The sequence below is a fragment of the Eutrigla gurnardus genome (assembly GCF_963514095.1).
Source record: "Eutrigla gurnardus genome assembly, chromosome: 23".
Lineage (NCBI taxonomy): Eukaryota > Metazoa > Chordata > Actinopteri > Perciformes > Triglidae > Eutrigla > Eutrigla gurnardus.
Window position 1 is genome coordinate 12,992,879 of NC_139934.1, and position 15,299 is coordinate 13,008,177.

The 15,299-nt window shown below is 45.9% G+C and overlaps 4 protein-coding genes across 5 annotated transcripts in view; 3 read left to right on the forward strand and 1 right to left on the reverse strand.

The window, feature by feature from the left end:
• Nucleotides 1-5,016, forward strand: part of mta2 (metastasis associated 1 family, member 2) — a 29,935-nt gene extending 24,919 nt beyond the window's left edge. Inside the window, exons 13-18 of the mRNA XM_084003361.1 lie at nucleotides 287-426; nucleotides 541-769; nucleotides 902-991; nucleotides 1,082-1,200; nucleotides 1,869-2,011; nucleotides 2,490-5,016. Coding sequence (XP_083859487.1) covers nucleotides 287-426; nucleotides 541-769; nucleotides 902-991; nucleotides 1,082-1,200; nucleotides 1,869-2,011; nucleotides 2,490-2,643 — 875 coding nt within the window. The 3' untranslated portion in view covers nucleotides 2,644-5,016. The remainder of the gene's footprint in view (nucleotides 1-286; nucleotides 427-540; nucleotides 770-901; nucleotides 992-1,081; nucleotides 1,201-1,868; nucleotides 2,012-2,489) is intronic.
• The window catches only part of ecsit (ECSIT signaling integrator), a 380,907-nt gene that overhangs the window by 70,569 nt on the left and 295,039 nt on the right, over nucleotides 1-15,299 (reverse strand). The window lies entirely within an intron of this gene.
• Nucleotides 6,705-8,715, forward strand: cth1 (cysteine three histidine 1). The gene is made up of 2 exons (XM_084002898.1): nucleotides 6,705-7,042; nucleotides 7,455-8,715. Exons 1-2 carry the CDS (start codon nucleotides 7,034-7,036, stop codon nucleotides 8,433-8,435), a joined length of 990 nt encoding a protein of 329 aa, XP_083859024.1. The 5' UTR covers nucleotides 6,705-7,033; the 3' UTR covers nucleotides 8,436-8,715.
• taf6l (TAF6-like RNA polymerase II, p300/CBP-associated factor (PCAF)-associated factor) lies at nucleotides 9,494-15,092 on the forward strand. The gene is made up of 12 exons (XM_084003533.1): nucleotides 9,494-9,622; nucleotides 10,266-10,434; nucleotides 11,538-11,624; nucleotides 11,746-11,896; nucleotides 12,005-12,055; nucleotides 12,253-12,347; nucleotides 12,430-12,504; nucleotides 12,709-12,929; nucleotides 13,030-13,162; nucleotides 13,401-13,529; nucleotides 13,644-14,140; nucleotides 14,217-15,092. The coding sequence occupies exons 2-12, from the start codon at nucleotides 10,288-10,290 to the stop codon at nucleotides 14,560-14,562; spliced, it is 1,932 nt and encodes a 643-aa protein (XP_083859659.1). The 5' UTR covers nucleotides 9,494-9,622; nucleotides 10,266-10,287; the 3' UTR covers nucleotides 14,563-15,092.

The following is a 15,299-nucleotide window of genomic DNA, read 5'->3' on the forward strand; positions in this document are numbered from 1 at the left end:
TGGATTTTTAGATTTTTCAATGTTGCAGCTATTTTATTAGTTAGATTATTTTATTATTCGTATTTATTTATTTGTGCCACTCTTGGTGCTAAGCACCACAGCAAGCGTTTCAGGTGAAATTATAAAGGTATGCCTGAATCTTGTCTGAATATTGGACTTCTCTTTGACGAATAGCTGCTAAAATCTGCATAAAAGGCTGCTGGGTTCAAGCTTGTCGTGGAAGCGCCACAGATTTAGCCTGTTTATGTCCTCTCTCCTAACACTGATTCTCCCTTCACCAACCCAGCGGCCCAGTCTCCCCAGTGGTACGCTTGGGGGCCTCCCAACATGCAGTGCAGGCTGTGCGCCTCCTGCTGGATCTACTGGAAGAAGTATGGAGGCCTGAAGACCCCCACACAGCTAGAGGGCGCTGCTAGAGCTGGCTCTGTAAGTCTCCTCTAACCTTTAAGTCATGGTTTCATACCAGTCAGAAGCTCAGACTTGAGTTGACATCTCAGAATGCCTCTGTCCTCATGGCAACCCTTCTTCGTCTCCATCCAGGAGTCAGGCCCCCGCGGTCACATGACACGCCAGGAGGTCCAGGGCATGTCGCCGTTTACCCGTAATGAGGGACGGGCCAAGCTGCTGGCCAAGAACCGCCAGACGTTCATCCTGCAGACCACCAAGCTGACCCGCATCGCTCGGCGGGTGTGTGAGGACATCCTACAGCCACGCCGCGCCGCACGGCGGCCCTACGCCTCCATCAACGCCAACGCCGTCAAGGCTGAGTGTAAGCACCATACTTTAGTATTCTGATTAATGCTGTTTATTTAGTATTAATGTGAATCATATGTCCTGTTTCAAGTGTTTCATCTCAATAAGCAGATGCATCTAAATCACATTGTACATTGGTTGTTTTCAGGTATAATCAGGCTCCCCAAAGCCACAAAAACTCCTCTAAAGACCAAGTTGGTGCCTCGACAGTCGCTGGCCAACATAGTGAAGGATTTAGGTAAGAGCACGCCATGTGAACATGGTTTCTCAGCAACTCCACCATGTCCAGTGTGATTGGATGTTGAGGAGTGTTGTTGTGTCTCCGCAGCCATCTCAGCTCCTCTGAAACTGAAGGCGTCTAGAGGACCGCCGACCCCCATCAACAGGAATCAGGCCAGCCAGCCCCGCGTGGGACAAAGCCTGCTGGGAAAGAGAGGCTTCGACAGCGTGAGTATTACAGACATTAGTTCTGGGCATACAGTTACCCATAACACCCTTCTCTGCATACGTCCACTGCCGCCTTCGCTGCCTTTACTTTGACTTTTACTCAAAAATCTGAGCTAATAAAAGGTAGTTTCTAACCATGTTGCCTTCATGTTACAGGGTAGTGTTTCTATAAATATGGGGAGACAACAAGAAACCTTTATAATAATATAATAAACTTTATTTATGAAGCACTTTTCAAAGTTCTTTACATAGTTGAACCAGCATTTCAAATAAAAGCAGGTAAATGAACAGAACAGTGCACTAAAGATAATCAAATGCTGTTTTTAATAAATGGCTTCTTATCTTATGGCTCCGAACCACGAGGCCACCAGACACCCAGCTTGGATTACGTTTAATAAGAGTCTTCCCTCACTTCCAAGACTGGACTCCATTACATTCACAAAGCTGAAGTCCCAGTGTAGCAGCTGAGTATGGTGAAACACTGAAACAGGCCATGTGACCTCTGAAATGTTCAGCAGTCTAAAAGAAACCAGACGCAGCATATTTCCAACTCCCCTGAGGCTGCTGACAAGCACCGGCCTGTCTTTTGTTATTCTGATACAAGTCTGATCCCTTGCTGGTTGCCAAACGTGCTTAAATAACTGTCCTGGTCTTTCATTGGTTCACAGGCTTCAGGGGTGCCCTACCCAGCCAATGGGAGGCCGTACACTTCAGGTATGAGGACCACCTCTCAGTCGGTCATCAAGCGGCAGAAGGTCAGCCAGGGGGAGGCACCCAACCCTGTGGTGTTTGTGGCTACAAAGGACACCAGGTACTTGTCATTAAAGGCCTATGGTCTTAAAGATGAAGCAGCACTGTCGTAGTAGAGTAACGCATGGAAGGTTCTAGGTTTAGCATGTGAGTGTTTGGATGTGACGCAGCCACCCGCTGCATTATGGGTAAGCAACAGAGAGCTAGTCCAAACACAGAGGGAGGGTGGACGGGTTTTGTTTCCTAAACTTAACTTCCTGTGAGGACGGCAGTTTATTTTGAAAAGCTACTATGCATGTAACAAGCGTATATTGACACTAAAACGTGCAAAAGTAACGCTAGAAGGGAAAGTAGCGCTCTGATCAAGCTGCATTATTTGATGCATTAGAGTGAGAACGTGTTGGTTTAGCTGCATTAATAAGATATGTTGTGGTTGATTCAGTTCCTGTTGGTCAGAGATTAGTGAGTAACGACCAAAGTGACGGTTTGAGGATTGAAACAGAAGTCAGACTTTCTATATTCTTTCATGTGTCAACCAGGGCTCTGAGGAAACATCTGACCCAGTCAGAGATGCGTCGAGCAGCGAGGAAACCTCATCTCCTGGTCCGGATCAAACTGCCGCCGCCCCCGCGCTCCCTGGCCATGCCCCTGCTCCCCTCTAGCACCAGCGAACCCATCGTCCTGGAGGACTGAAGGGGAGGCGTCTTTTAACAGGACATGGGGGTCGGGTGGGAGTTGGGTCTGTGCTCAGGCCGTCAACATACCAGTAGTCTTTTATTTCCCTCTTTTCTTTAGTCCTCTGTTACTTCCCAAACGTTGATGTGTCCAACACACACACACACACACACACACAAGCACTTAGATGACTGTACATTTCCATCACACACACACACACACACACACACACATCAACACACACACACAACACCTTGGGCTTCGTAGTATTTTATTCCAGAATTATTTTGCTCCCCTTTTCAATGCCGCCTGTTTTTAAATGTGTAATTTAAATCAAGATATTTCTCATCCTGAAACAGCGTTGATAAAGCACACTTTGTTTTTCCTCCACAACGTCTCTATCTTTGTGTAAATATATGCACCATTTATGGGTCGATGCCCACCGTGTGTGAGGAGGCTTTGTGTGACCGCTGGAGCCGGCTGAAGGTCTAATTTGATTAGAGAAGTTCATTCCAGCAGAGACAAGTCTGACTGGCCTGACCTGTAGCTGACTGACGGAGCTCACGTTCGTTGGTGAGGTTGAGGAGATGCTGAGCTGCCCTCAGTCAGTGAGAACTGATCCATTTGCCCCCATTTTATTTTCTCTCAGAGTCTAACTTTCCCCATCATCAGCCGGGAGCTGAACCCAAGCCTGTTAGAGGGGTTAATAAATCCTGACAGGCGGTGCTCCTCCCACCTCGTTCCCTTAGTGTCCGAATACTGAGTGAGCACAAAACAACGTGAGTAGTGTGGAACTTAGACAAAAACAAGAATGTAATCCCTGTTTTGACAAGTCGTATCACAAGAACTATCAGTTTCAAGGCATTATAACTTATACCTGCTGATTATATTCTTCATTAAAAATTCTCCAAAGCCCAAGAGCGAATCTTCAATTGGCTCTTTTTGACCGACCACTGCTTCAAAACCCAGATATCCACATCACTGTTACTCTGAGGTATTATCGGTCATCAAAGTCGTATAGTAATATGTTAATAATCACCAAATGCACCAAATTCTTATAGTTTTACAGCCTGGAACTGAAACTTACTAATCCCGACTCGACTGCTCAAATTTGTTTTGTGCTCACTTGATCGTTCATGATTAACTTCATACCGTCTCCACCTTCGCCAGGCATCAAATAATAAAAATAATGCAGTCGGGCCGCGCCGTCACTCGATCGCCATGCTTTTATAGCCAATTTTAGCCGGTTTGAAGAGACGAGCTCCTGTTGTCTTGACCCCCGATGCGTTTAAACAGGCTGCCTGGAAGCAAAAGGGGAGAGAGTCACTGCTCCGAGGAGTCTATAGTTTACAGTGTAGGAGGGATCATATGTAGGAAAATCTAATGATTGTGGTTACTGTGTGACTTGACATGATGAGAGAATGCAATTTGGCTTTTGAGGTACTATGTTGGAGTCGGCGAAAGTCCAAAACGAAGCCATAATGTGCAAAAAGAAAAGAAAAAGAATTGACGTCCATTGTGGACCCTTTTAACCTGCGGTGATGTTAGTCAAGCATTTCTGATGATGTACTGTTTGAAGGAAACTGACGTAGTTCTGTCACTGGTCAGTCCATGAAGTCTGTTTAGAAAAAACAAGCAGCAATATGTAAATGTATGGAAGACAATTAGGGCCAAAAGTGAAATTCTGGAATAATGTTAAAAGTTAGGAAAAAAAGAGTCCTGCTTTGTCTCCAAATAACTTTTTTTCATATGGCCTTGATCCTCTTCTGCAAATGTCTTGACGATGCAGAAGAGAATGATGTTTTTGATTGTGATTGGGTATGATGACGATGTGAAAGGAGTCTTCAGCTTTCATGCTTTCATTTCCTTTTGTTTATTTTGGTTCCCCTGTTTGTTTCCATTATGAAAGGGTGAGTACTAAAAGTAAGTTAATTGGATGATTATAATTCCTGTGACAGCGGTGACGGCTCACACGGGTTTTATAAGCAAGTTTGGTCCCAATGTGGGCTTTGTAATATTTCTCAAAAAAGAAATTTGAAGTGTCGAGTTTGTAGCAAATACTAATCAGTGTAAAGACAAGCGGAGAACTGGCATATTTTAAACTTTTTTTACATCCAAAGTGTGTAATTCTGCTCCATTATTGTGGAGATGACTCTAATAGGCTACTGTACATGTGAAACATTGCTCTCCTTCATGGGGTGGGTGGGTGGGGGGGTGATTTGAACCAGGGGCGACACTCAAAAGGGACAGGGTGCTGATTTTTGTATGATGGAGAGACAAACATGCTACAACTGAAACTTTTTCTCAAGTGTTTTTTATTCCGATGTCTCTGTATCCTTTAATGTATCTTGATAAGAAAAGAAATAAAGAATTTTTTTTTCTTCGTGGTCAGTCATGGGCTCTTTCTCGACTGTTTCTCTCAGTGTTCACGACCACGCTACTGTCCTCTGTAGGGCTGGGGATCAAACTTCAGCACATCTTTGGTACAAATATGATTCAAAATAACAGGCAATTGACAAAAACAGTCAGTATATTCTTTGATTAAATATTTCCTAATAGAAAGTATATATTTTTAAATAAATAAAATACAGTCATACCTTTAACTACTTTTCTTAAGGTATGAGTGACCTGAGCTAAAGTTTACTATTTAACATGTTTGTGGAATCTAAGGAGCAATGTGTATGATTTAGTGACATCTAGAGGTGAAGTTGCAGATTGCAACCAACTAGTTATATTGTTTGGATCTGAATTTACAGCAAATTAGATGTTGGAGGTCTTTGCTGGTTTCAGTTCCCTCTTTGCTGTATATGATGTCTTTTTTGTAGTTCCAAAACATTGGTCCTTGCAAGCATAGATATAGAACACATTATGTCATAAATCATGGGATAACCGTCTGCCATCTAACCTACAACTACCACTAATGAGCAGCAGCTATGGTTGTCAGCTGTGCAGCTACTAACTGTTTTAAGACGACCAGGGAGGCTGGCTTCACTTTTCAGTATCGAGCAGAGAGAGATGTATTGTTTATTATTATGTTAACAACATTGATATAGACGGATAAATTAATGTATAATCAAACAGCCCGACTTCTTCTATGGTTTCCCTCAATGTCTCTGTGTCCTAAAATGGTATTTTGGAGGGATATTCCATCATTTTTATGAATTCTCGAGTGGTAGAAAATTCTTAAATTTAGCACCAAATCTGTGTAATAAGTTATATCAACCCAAAAATTGCAGCAACAACTCATGAGACAATACAACATAAGGGTGGTCATCCTTTACTTAAATCATAATGTTTGTAGACCTTTTACGATTAATTATTTAATCATTGAGAATGAGAGAGTAGGATATGTCTTGTCTCTGGATCCATATTACTGTGATTTACCCTTTCATATCCTGCAGAAATATAATATATATATATATATATATATATATATATATATATATAACCATTACAAAAATAAAAATGACATAATGGTGAAATACTCCAGTTGCAATGCTACTGCTACATAATGTCAGACTCTGGAGTTATTAAACATATCTTGGGATGTAAAAAGGTTTAAAACTCAACTTGACTTAAACAACTTTTCTTGACGGACTACTTTCTTGACGGATTACTGTGTGAATGTTCTTAGGCGGTGACTACTTATTATTTGCTGTTTTATATTTGTTCTGTTAAATTACATTCAGTGTGATTTAAAATGGGAAAACTATATATATATTAGGGTTCCTGATTAACAAAGATTAGCCGACCTTAAGGAAATATTTGTCTATTTGTGTTCCCATCAGACGGCTTTTAATTAGAAGGTTTGTTTTAACTACTTCCGACTGAGGTGTTAATTTCGACAAACCTGTAATGAATCCGCCCTCACCTTTAACGGGGAGCTCACCAGAGGATGTTGATTGAGCTCTGTAATAAACATCCGCCGGCCCATAACTAGCCGGGGATTTCCCTTTAAGGGCAGGAAAGAATCAACGATGAGGAAATAAAACTACGAAGAGAAAAACATCATGGCGTCTCACAAACAGCCCCGTCTTGTATCATAAACACTGGAGCTGGAAGCGAATACATGTCAAATGTATCACAGCACCTGCGAACCGGATTGGTCCGTCAGTAAACGCGGTCCCCCGCACTAGGACGTGATTGGTCGCTCCGGGCACGCTCGTGACGTAGCCCTCGAGCACACCTGATGCTCATTTAAGGTGGAAGGCGGGAGGTGGGAGCCGGTTTAAAAGACAAACGGAGCGCAGTCGTGCTTTGCTTGCGACTCTGCATCAGAGCAGCTGTGTTCGGGTCCCTGCCTCTCGACTAACCAACCAAAGCACTAACCGACTAACCGGCCTTCTGCTACTCGGACCGGGATCTCTACCAGGGTTCACCTCACAAGCAGCTCCATCTGTCGGCAGCCATGTTTGAGGTAAGTCTTTAAGCTAGCTTTTGTACACAACACCGTTTGTGAACTATATTAGAAGTAACCTCACTACGACAATGCATTTATTCCCAGCATGTACTTGGTGTGTATGTGTATGGTGTCTGGATAATTTATGTAATTATTTTCTTAATAGATTACTAAAAGTTAGTTTTTCTCCATGAAATAAGGAAGACAAGAGGTGGATATAAGGGGAGGAAACCCAAGTGTTTTGTATTCTATGCTGGAGAAATGTGGCCACTGTCGTAAAAACATTAAACATAAAGGCTTTAGATTTCAAAGCATGTCCTGGACACTAATGCACACTAGACTCATGTGGACAAAACTGCCAGAACCTCCTTTTTCTGAAAGATCAAGGTTTAAACCTATATTTTTCTTTTTTTTTTATTGTAACCCCCAGACCAGTAGCGATGACTTGTTCCTGCCTTCCTACCAAGATGAGGAGTTGGTTGACAACCTGCTGTCTAGTGAGGAGTCTGATGGAGGTGCTGGTGAGGGTCTCTCCCTGGCTAAGGCCCTGCTCCCCCTGGTTGAGTCCTCTTCCCTGCCCCTCATCCCCTGGGTCTGCTCCACCCGCTATAAGACTGAGCTCTGCACAACCTACTCTACTACTGGTTTCTGCAAGTACGCTGAGCGCTGCCAGTTCGCCCATGGCCTCAATGAGCTCCACGTCCCTTTCCGCCACCCAAAGTACAAGACGGAGTTGTGTCGCAGCTTCCACGCAACTGGCTACTGCTACTACGGCAGCCGCTGCCTGTTTGTCCACCACAACACTGAGCAGCGTCCGGCCCAACGTCGCCGCAGGAACGTCCCCTGTCACACCTTCGGCTCCTTTGGCGTTTGTCCCTTTGGCACCCGCTGTAACTTCCTGCACATCAAGGGTGGGGATGTCGGCAGTGGTCTGGAGTCGCCTGATGTGAGCGAGGAGAAGCCTGATGTGAGCGAGGAGAAGCCTCTGCCTGTTTCCAGGCCCCAACCGCAGACGAAAGAGTGGCGGGCACGTGGCGCTCTGTGCCGCACCTTCAGCTCCTTCGGTTTCTGCCTGTACGGCACACGCTGCCGCTTCCAGCACGGCCTCCCCAACAAGATGAAACCGTCTGACCAGACGCGGGAAGGATCCTTCTACCCTCAGCCGCCCCTTGGCAGTTCAGGTTTACCTTCCCCCAGCTCCCTCTTCGCCTCCAGCTCACCATTCTCGTCCACCACCTCTTCTCCGCCATCAGCCTCCCCTCTCGCCACCCCGCCTGCGGAGGCCACAGCCCACAACGCCTTCACCTTCTCCAGCCAGCACCTAAGTGACCTCCTGCTGCCACTGGCCATCCACCTGCAGCAGCTGGAGAGCAGCAAGGCCCAGGAGATCTGGGACAACAGGATGCTCTAACTGGATGTGGCGTTTGAAAATGAGCATCAGCACTGACCACGGCTCAATTATATCTAGTTTTTTTTGTTTTTGTTTTTTAAACCCTCCCTTTTCCCCCAAGCACATTTATTATATTTTTTAAATTTAGGTTGTTTGACCGTGTCGGCGAGCATGCAGGACTTTAACGCTTCAGCGCAGACCAAGCAGTTTGTGCAGGAGGTCTGTGGTCTCTCAATCACTAGTTACTGCTATGAATGTAATTTGTAAATGCAATTTTTAACTATTGTACATACTTTATTAATGAACCGAGTTGATGATTGCATCAGTCATGAATAAACTAATTTTAATTAAACATGTGGTATTTTTCCTGGTTTGAACACCTGGCACTCTGGGATTTTGCTGCGTAAGGAAACCTTCAATGTGAATTACAGATGCAGTAAAACGCCTGGATGCTGACGATAACTAGCTACGTGAAGGCTCCTTTGGTTCAATTGCTGGAAGTTGTTATATTTTAGATGGCAGTGTTCCAACTTCAACACACTAGAACCAGCCCCATAAAGAAATGGTCTTCCCAGTTTGTGGTGCATATGAACCATGCATTTTGACTAATTGCATACAGGACTATTGTAATGAAAGCAATGCAGACATACAATTAAGATTTAAATGTGTATTAATGCACATGGCATGGCTGTGGGAAGTAAGGGTGCTGAGGAGGCTCCCTCAAAGTGCATGTGAGACTGACCAGACGTTCATATGCTACAAAGTTATTCCACTTCTCTGGTTATCAAGTCTAACAACCAATCTGTAGCGCCCAATGCGATCGACCAATCATTGGCCTTCTCCTCCTGGCGCGTCACTAGTATACGGAAAATATCGACATGTAACCCAGAATAAAGTTGGTCAGAATGAAACCGGATATTGTGCATTTTAGTCAAATTTCATCACTTGCATAAATATTTTATATTAAATATTAAATGTATTTGAAGTTGTACATCTGCCTAGTATATCATATTTAACCAGAGCTCCGACGCACTATTTGAGTTATCCAGGGCTGCTTTATTTTGAAGGGTGTGCCGGATGTCTCCCTGGCGTGCTTGCTAACTTGTTACCGTTAATGGGGGCGCGTAGTGTTTAGAGTAGCACCGCTGATGTAAACTTTCCCTCTTACTCGGATGATACTCAAACTCTCAGCCGTTCTAACTAAGAAGGTAAACTCTGGTTAACATATTAAAGATGTTGCATCGTATTTCCGGTCGTTACACGGTTAATTTCAGCTACCAACGTCTAATGTGATTGCAGCTAGCTACAACCTGTACTATAATGGCTCGGGCTAGGAACGTTATTTCGTTGCCTCACTGTATTTTATGTACCTGAAACAGCACAGTAACATAGTTTTGTGCACTAAATAATGGTTGCTTTTTTTGCGTTAAAATAACTATTAAATAACTGCACAGTAGTCGCTTTTAAGTTGTTTGTTCCAGCTGATAGACGGAACCCAGTGTTCATGTTGTTAGCATCCTGGACACTGCGCAACTTCCCATTGAAAAAGGTGGTAATTGAAAAGGTTTGTCTTCCTGTCACTAGCATATAACCGGTACACAAAAAGTGAAGGCCTGCTAATAATCTAATACGTGCTGTTGTAAATTCGGGGTATGGCTGATCAACAAGTACGGTTCAATTTTAATACAATCGTCTAAATCTGAACGTCAAACAGCTGTGGGAGCGTTGGTGTACGGAAGCCCACGCTGAAAGACCTGTCGCCCTCCACGCCGTCTCCGTGTTTAAAGAAGATGTGAACGCCTTTATGAACGGACACAGCAAGCGTTAACGTCCGGTGCTTCCCCTTCTCAGTTTCCGAGTCGTCGCCGTGAGCATGGCGGACCGGGAGGAGCGCCGCTTCGCCGAGGTTTCCCGGGACTCCGTCAAACTCATGGCCGAGAGTGCAGGCGTGGAGCTCGGCGACGATGTGGCCGCTCTGCTGGCGGAGGACGTGTGTTACCGGCTCCGGGAGGCGACGCAGGTCAGTGTTGCCTGGGTGTCTGGAAGGGACTGAAACATTTAAGTGTCAATCCACCAAAAATCTTCTGAGCATGAAGCAACCACCTGGACACGAAACGCTATCTTTGTTTAGTACTCAAAAGATACATTTTGGTGAGAAAATCTACACTTCATCAGCTGTTTACATTAGGAACTATAGAGTGGTGAAGTCCCGCCCCTCCATTTCCGGGACATGGGTCCTCAAAAGCAAAAAAATATCAATGCGATTCAATGGGTAGATACAAATTATTTTCTGGTCCCGTTTGAATTGTGCCATGGATTTCACATATGTTCTTTGTGATATTTAAAGAAAATTTTTCACGCAAAGAAGACGACAATTAAGCGCGAAGAGTTTTGATAAAGTTAGGTTTTGTGTGAGCCGCTTTGTGAACTACAGCTCCTCGCTGTTCTCGTCGCGAATGATATACGTCACCACCCGCCGAGTCCGAAGTCCGCCGAGATGGCTGTTTCTCTGCTCCACTTCACCGCTTTTTTCCAAGGGCAGAATAAAAGTATCGAAAGGGGGGAGAACCACTATAAGTCGGGTCATGTGGAGAGCCTCAACTTCGCCGATGGGGAGGGAAAAGGGCGATGACGTGACGTCACATACGCGACACAACATGTAGTCTTTATCATTGTGTTTTCTCAATGAATTTTAACTGAAGAATTGCACAATAAACGGTCAAACTCTTGACATGGAAAATTATAATTTAAGCCTATAAACAACATTTGTGTAATCCAAGGCATAACGACCGGGGGATCAGATAATAATTATTTTCCGTCCATTGAACATCATTCATTTTTTTCGCTCCGAAAGGACCCATGGCGCCGTTACTTCCTGCTTCCGCTTCGGCACTCTATAGAGGTCAAGTCCCGCCCCTTCCGGTGTTCCCCTTATGTAGGAAAAAATGATACCATTGATGTTTTTGAATGTGATGTTTGTCTATAATTTAAAGTATAAAACTGGAAATACCACACACCCAAACGTCATGTTTGACATCTCTCTGCAGCTACGATGTCTGTGTGTTTGGTACATAAACGTAACTCGAGCGAACACGGTTGTGTGTTGTTTTGTCCCCCCCACAGAGCAGCTCTCAGTTCATGAGACATGCCAAGAGGAGGAAGCTGACAGTGGAGGACTTCAACAGAGCTCTGCGCTGGAGCAACGTGGAGGTGAGACTGTTGTAATGCTCACATCAATAGTCCCTCCGGGTGTGAACAGTCACTGTGATATGACATGAGGATGCTCCGGTGATCGGTGCCTCCACCTTCTTTGTCTCTGTGTGTTCATCAGGCCATATGTGGCTACGGGGCTCAGGACGCTCTTCCCTTCCGCTCAGCCAAAGAAGGAGAGCTGTTCTTCATTGAGGATCGGGACATCAACCTGGTGGAGTTGGCTCTGGCCACTAATATTCCCAAGGGCTGTGCTGAGACCATGGTGCGAGGTATGACCCACAGCACTCTCATCGGCTATTTATAGAGCTATCCTTCATGCTGGTTTATGAATCAGGAGGTATGGTCAAATAATTTCTGCTGTTTTCTTCCCCTGTCAGTAAATGTGTCTTACCTGGATGGGAAAGGCAACCTGGAGCCTCAGGGGACAGGTAAGACTCAGCCACGCCAGACACACTGGCCCAATATCACAAATCAGCCTCTGTACACATGATCAGGGCGGTTCCACCTCCGTCTCATCTTGAGCCAGGAAAAACCTTGTTCCCATGACGATATTTATCTTTTTGCTGCAATAAATGCTGCCAGAGGGAGTGTTCCGGCTGTCCGACTGACTGTTGATTTGTCACAGTTCCCACAGCAGTGCAGTCTCTGTCCGACGACCTGTTGAAGTACTACCAGCAGATCACTCGGGCCATCCTGGGAGAGGACCCCCACCTCATGAAGGTGACACCAGGCAGACATTCAGGCCGACCGGACAACTACAAACGTCCTCCATGTCTCAACACTTGTCCTCTGCGTGTTTCAGGTGGCTCTGCTGGACCTCCAGTCCAACTCCAAGATCGCTGCCCTCCTGCCTTACTTTGTTTATGTCATCAGTGGGGTAGGTTTGTCCCACGAAGACCACCGCTCACCTTTAGACAAAGCTAGAATCCAAACAAAGGGAGACGGAACAAAATGTCCTGTTTAATTCAATTTAGATGTAAAATCTAACCTATTTATAAAGCAGATGTATATAAAATAATCTGTAAAAAAACATCACAATCACATGAATCCAATTATTGATTGTGCATCCGTTTCTGTCCAGGTGAAGTCGGTAAGCCACGATCTGGAGCAACTCAACAGGCTCCTCCACATGGTGAAGAGCCTGGTCCAGAACCCCTACCTGTACCTGGGCTCATACGTGCGCAGCCTGGTCTCCAGCGTCATGTACTGTATCCTGGAGCCGCTGGCCGCCTCCATCAACCCGCTCAACGACCACTGGACCCTCCGGGACTACGCAGCCCTGCTCCTCAGCCACATCTTCTGGTGAGCAAACCGCTGCTGGATCCCCGAGTCCAAACCCAGTTTGTTTGACTGGTGTGAGGGTTCCGTACGTACGTTTATTATTGTGCTATTTCCTCTGCAGGACTCACGGTGATCTGGTGAGTGGTCTCTACCATCAGATCCTGCTGTCGCTTCAAAAGGTCCTGTCTGACCCAGTGAGGCCCCTCTGCTCCCACTATGGAGCGGTGGTGGGGCTTCACGCTCTGGGATGGAAGGTGAGTTCTTCTGCATCACAAGTAGTCTCACGTTATCAGGGGAATCCTGGATCTCAGATTATACAACATTTCTGCAAATAGAATTAAAGTATTTATTCAACACTGGGGATGCCATTACATGTCAGTACTTGCCGATACCGAGTACCAGTATAAGTAAATAATAATTACATTACAATAACTATCATGGGGCCTCCTATAATTCCCTCCACTATTAAGCTGTGTGTGTTTTTGCTAACAGGCTGTGGAGAGAGTCCTCTTTCCACACCTTCCTGCCTACTGGGCCAACCTCCAGGCAGTGCTGGACGACTACTCTGTTTCCAACGCTCAGGTGAAGGCAGATGGACATAAGGTCTACGGAGCCATCCTGGTCAGTACTGCAACCATTGAAATGACCCATCATGTTCCTATTTAACATTGCTCTGGAAACCATGAAGCACCTCATTTATTGCACCCTGAGTTAGTTGTTCTGTGTGTCCTGCAGGTGGCAGTGGAGCGCCTGCTGAAGATGAAGGCTCTGTCTCTGTCTCAGCCAGCAGAGGGAGGCTCCAGCGGCCCGCCGGGCTCTGTGGTGGGTGCTATGGGTTTCAGGGTGAGCTCCCCGGGACTCAGCCCCCCTCCAGAGCCGATATCAGAAGCCGCCCTGGGAATCGCCAGCCACCTTCAGGCTGGCGGGGCCGGCTGTCCCTGGGAGGAGTGGACCCCGGTGCCCCTCCCTGCCATGTACTGTGAGCTCTACTCCTTCTTTGGAGACAGCCTGGCTGTCAGGTTTAGTACGGGGCCCGGGTTCGGCAGCTACCCTCCCTGCACCCCGTCCCAGCTCGCTGATGCCAGGAAGGAACCTCCCGGCCCCGCCTCCAACCCCGACACCACCCGGAAGATGCCTCAGCTGACTGCCAACCTCAACATCAGCCCCAGGCAAGACGGGAGTCCTCGCACCGATCCGCCGCCACCGAGCCTGGCGGCGACCGGACCAGGAAGGTAAAGCAGACGAATCCAACCTTTCTCAACTCCACTTAGTGGCGTTCGGAGTACTGATTGTTGCTTTTCTCTTCAGGTCCCTGGCTCGCTCCTCTTCCTCCTCCTCTTCCTCCGTGCAGCGCTCCAGATCGTCCTCACGGTCGGCCCAGCGTTCAGCGGGTCTGTCCCGGGACGTTTTCCCCAAAGCTCGCTTCACCTCCCCTCAGACGGGGATTCCAGTGTTCGCCTTCCTCATCGGCGGGCGGCAGATGGGTCGCCGCTGCCAAGGCCGCCGGCCCTTCCAGACCACTTTCGCCCCGACTCCAGCCCTTCCCGCCATCCCGCCACGCGCCTACGCCCACAAACTGCCCGTCATCGGCAGGGTGGGCAAACCTGTACGCCGCTGGGCATGTTCCCATTACTCCCTTCATCTGCCTCTCTAGAGGAGCCCGGTCTCAGACATGAGCTTCAGACTGAACGACCACCCAGCAGGGTTTGACTGCTACACATATTAACACGCCCATATTCTTAACTTTCAGCTTTAGTTGCTCTTTTTTTATGATATTTTCATCGTTTAGAATTCTGTTTATTATCAAGCTCGAAAAAACATTAGCATATTGTCCCCTTTTCCATGGATATTGAGCATAATAATTATTTTAGGGCTACAATTTACCATTATTCTCATTATTTGGTTATTTTTAAAATATTTGTGAGATTAAACATTAAGTTCAGAAAGTAGTGTCCAGCCAAAGGCCAAATAAATATTTTGAAATGATGTGAAGAAATTATTTGAGAAGCTAAAGCCAGAGAACGTTTTTGGCATTTTGTAGTGTTTAAAAGATAAAAGGGCTTCTCATCGACCGTGTCCAGTGACTAAATCCTGCAGCACCATGTGGTGATCTGTGCAGCTCAGACTAAAGTCAGCCACCAGGACAGAGACTTGGGGAGAAACACATGGACTTGGACTGAGGAGCAAACTGCCGGTACGTAAAGCTGCCGTGTGTTTGCATCTTTGTATATAGCTGCTGTTTTCACTGAATAAAACTTTCTCTGTGTAGTATTTTTTATAACTTTGTTTTTATTGTTTTGGGAAATACATTTACAAACACAAATACGTACACGGAACAAAACAAAACATCAGACTGGGTCATCTATTACAATGAAATACTGCATATCATTC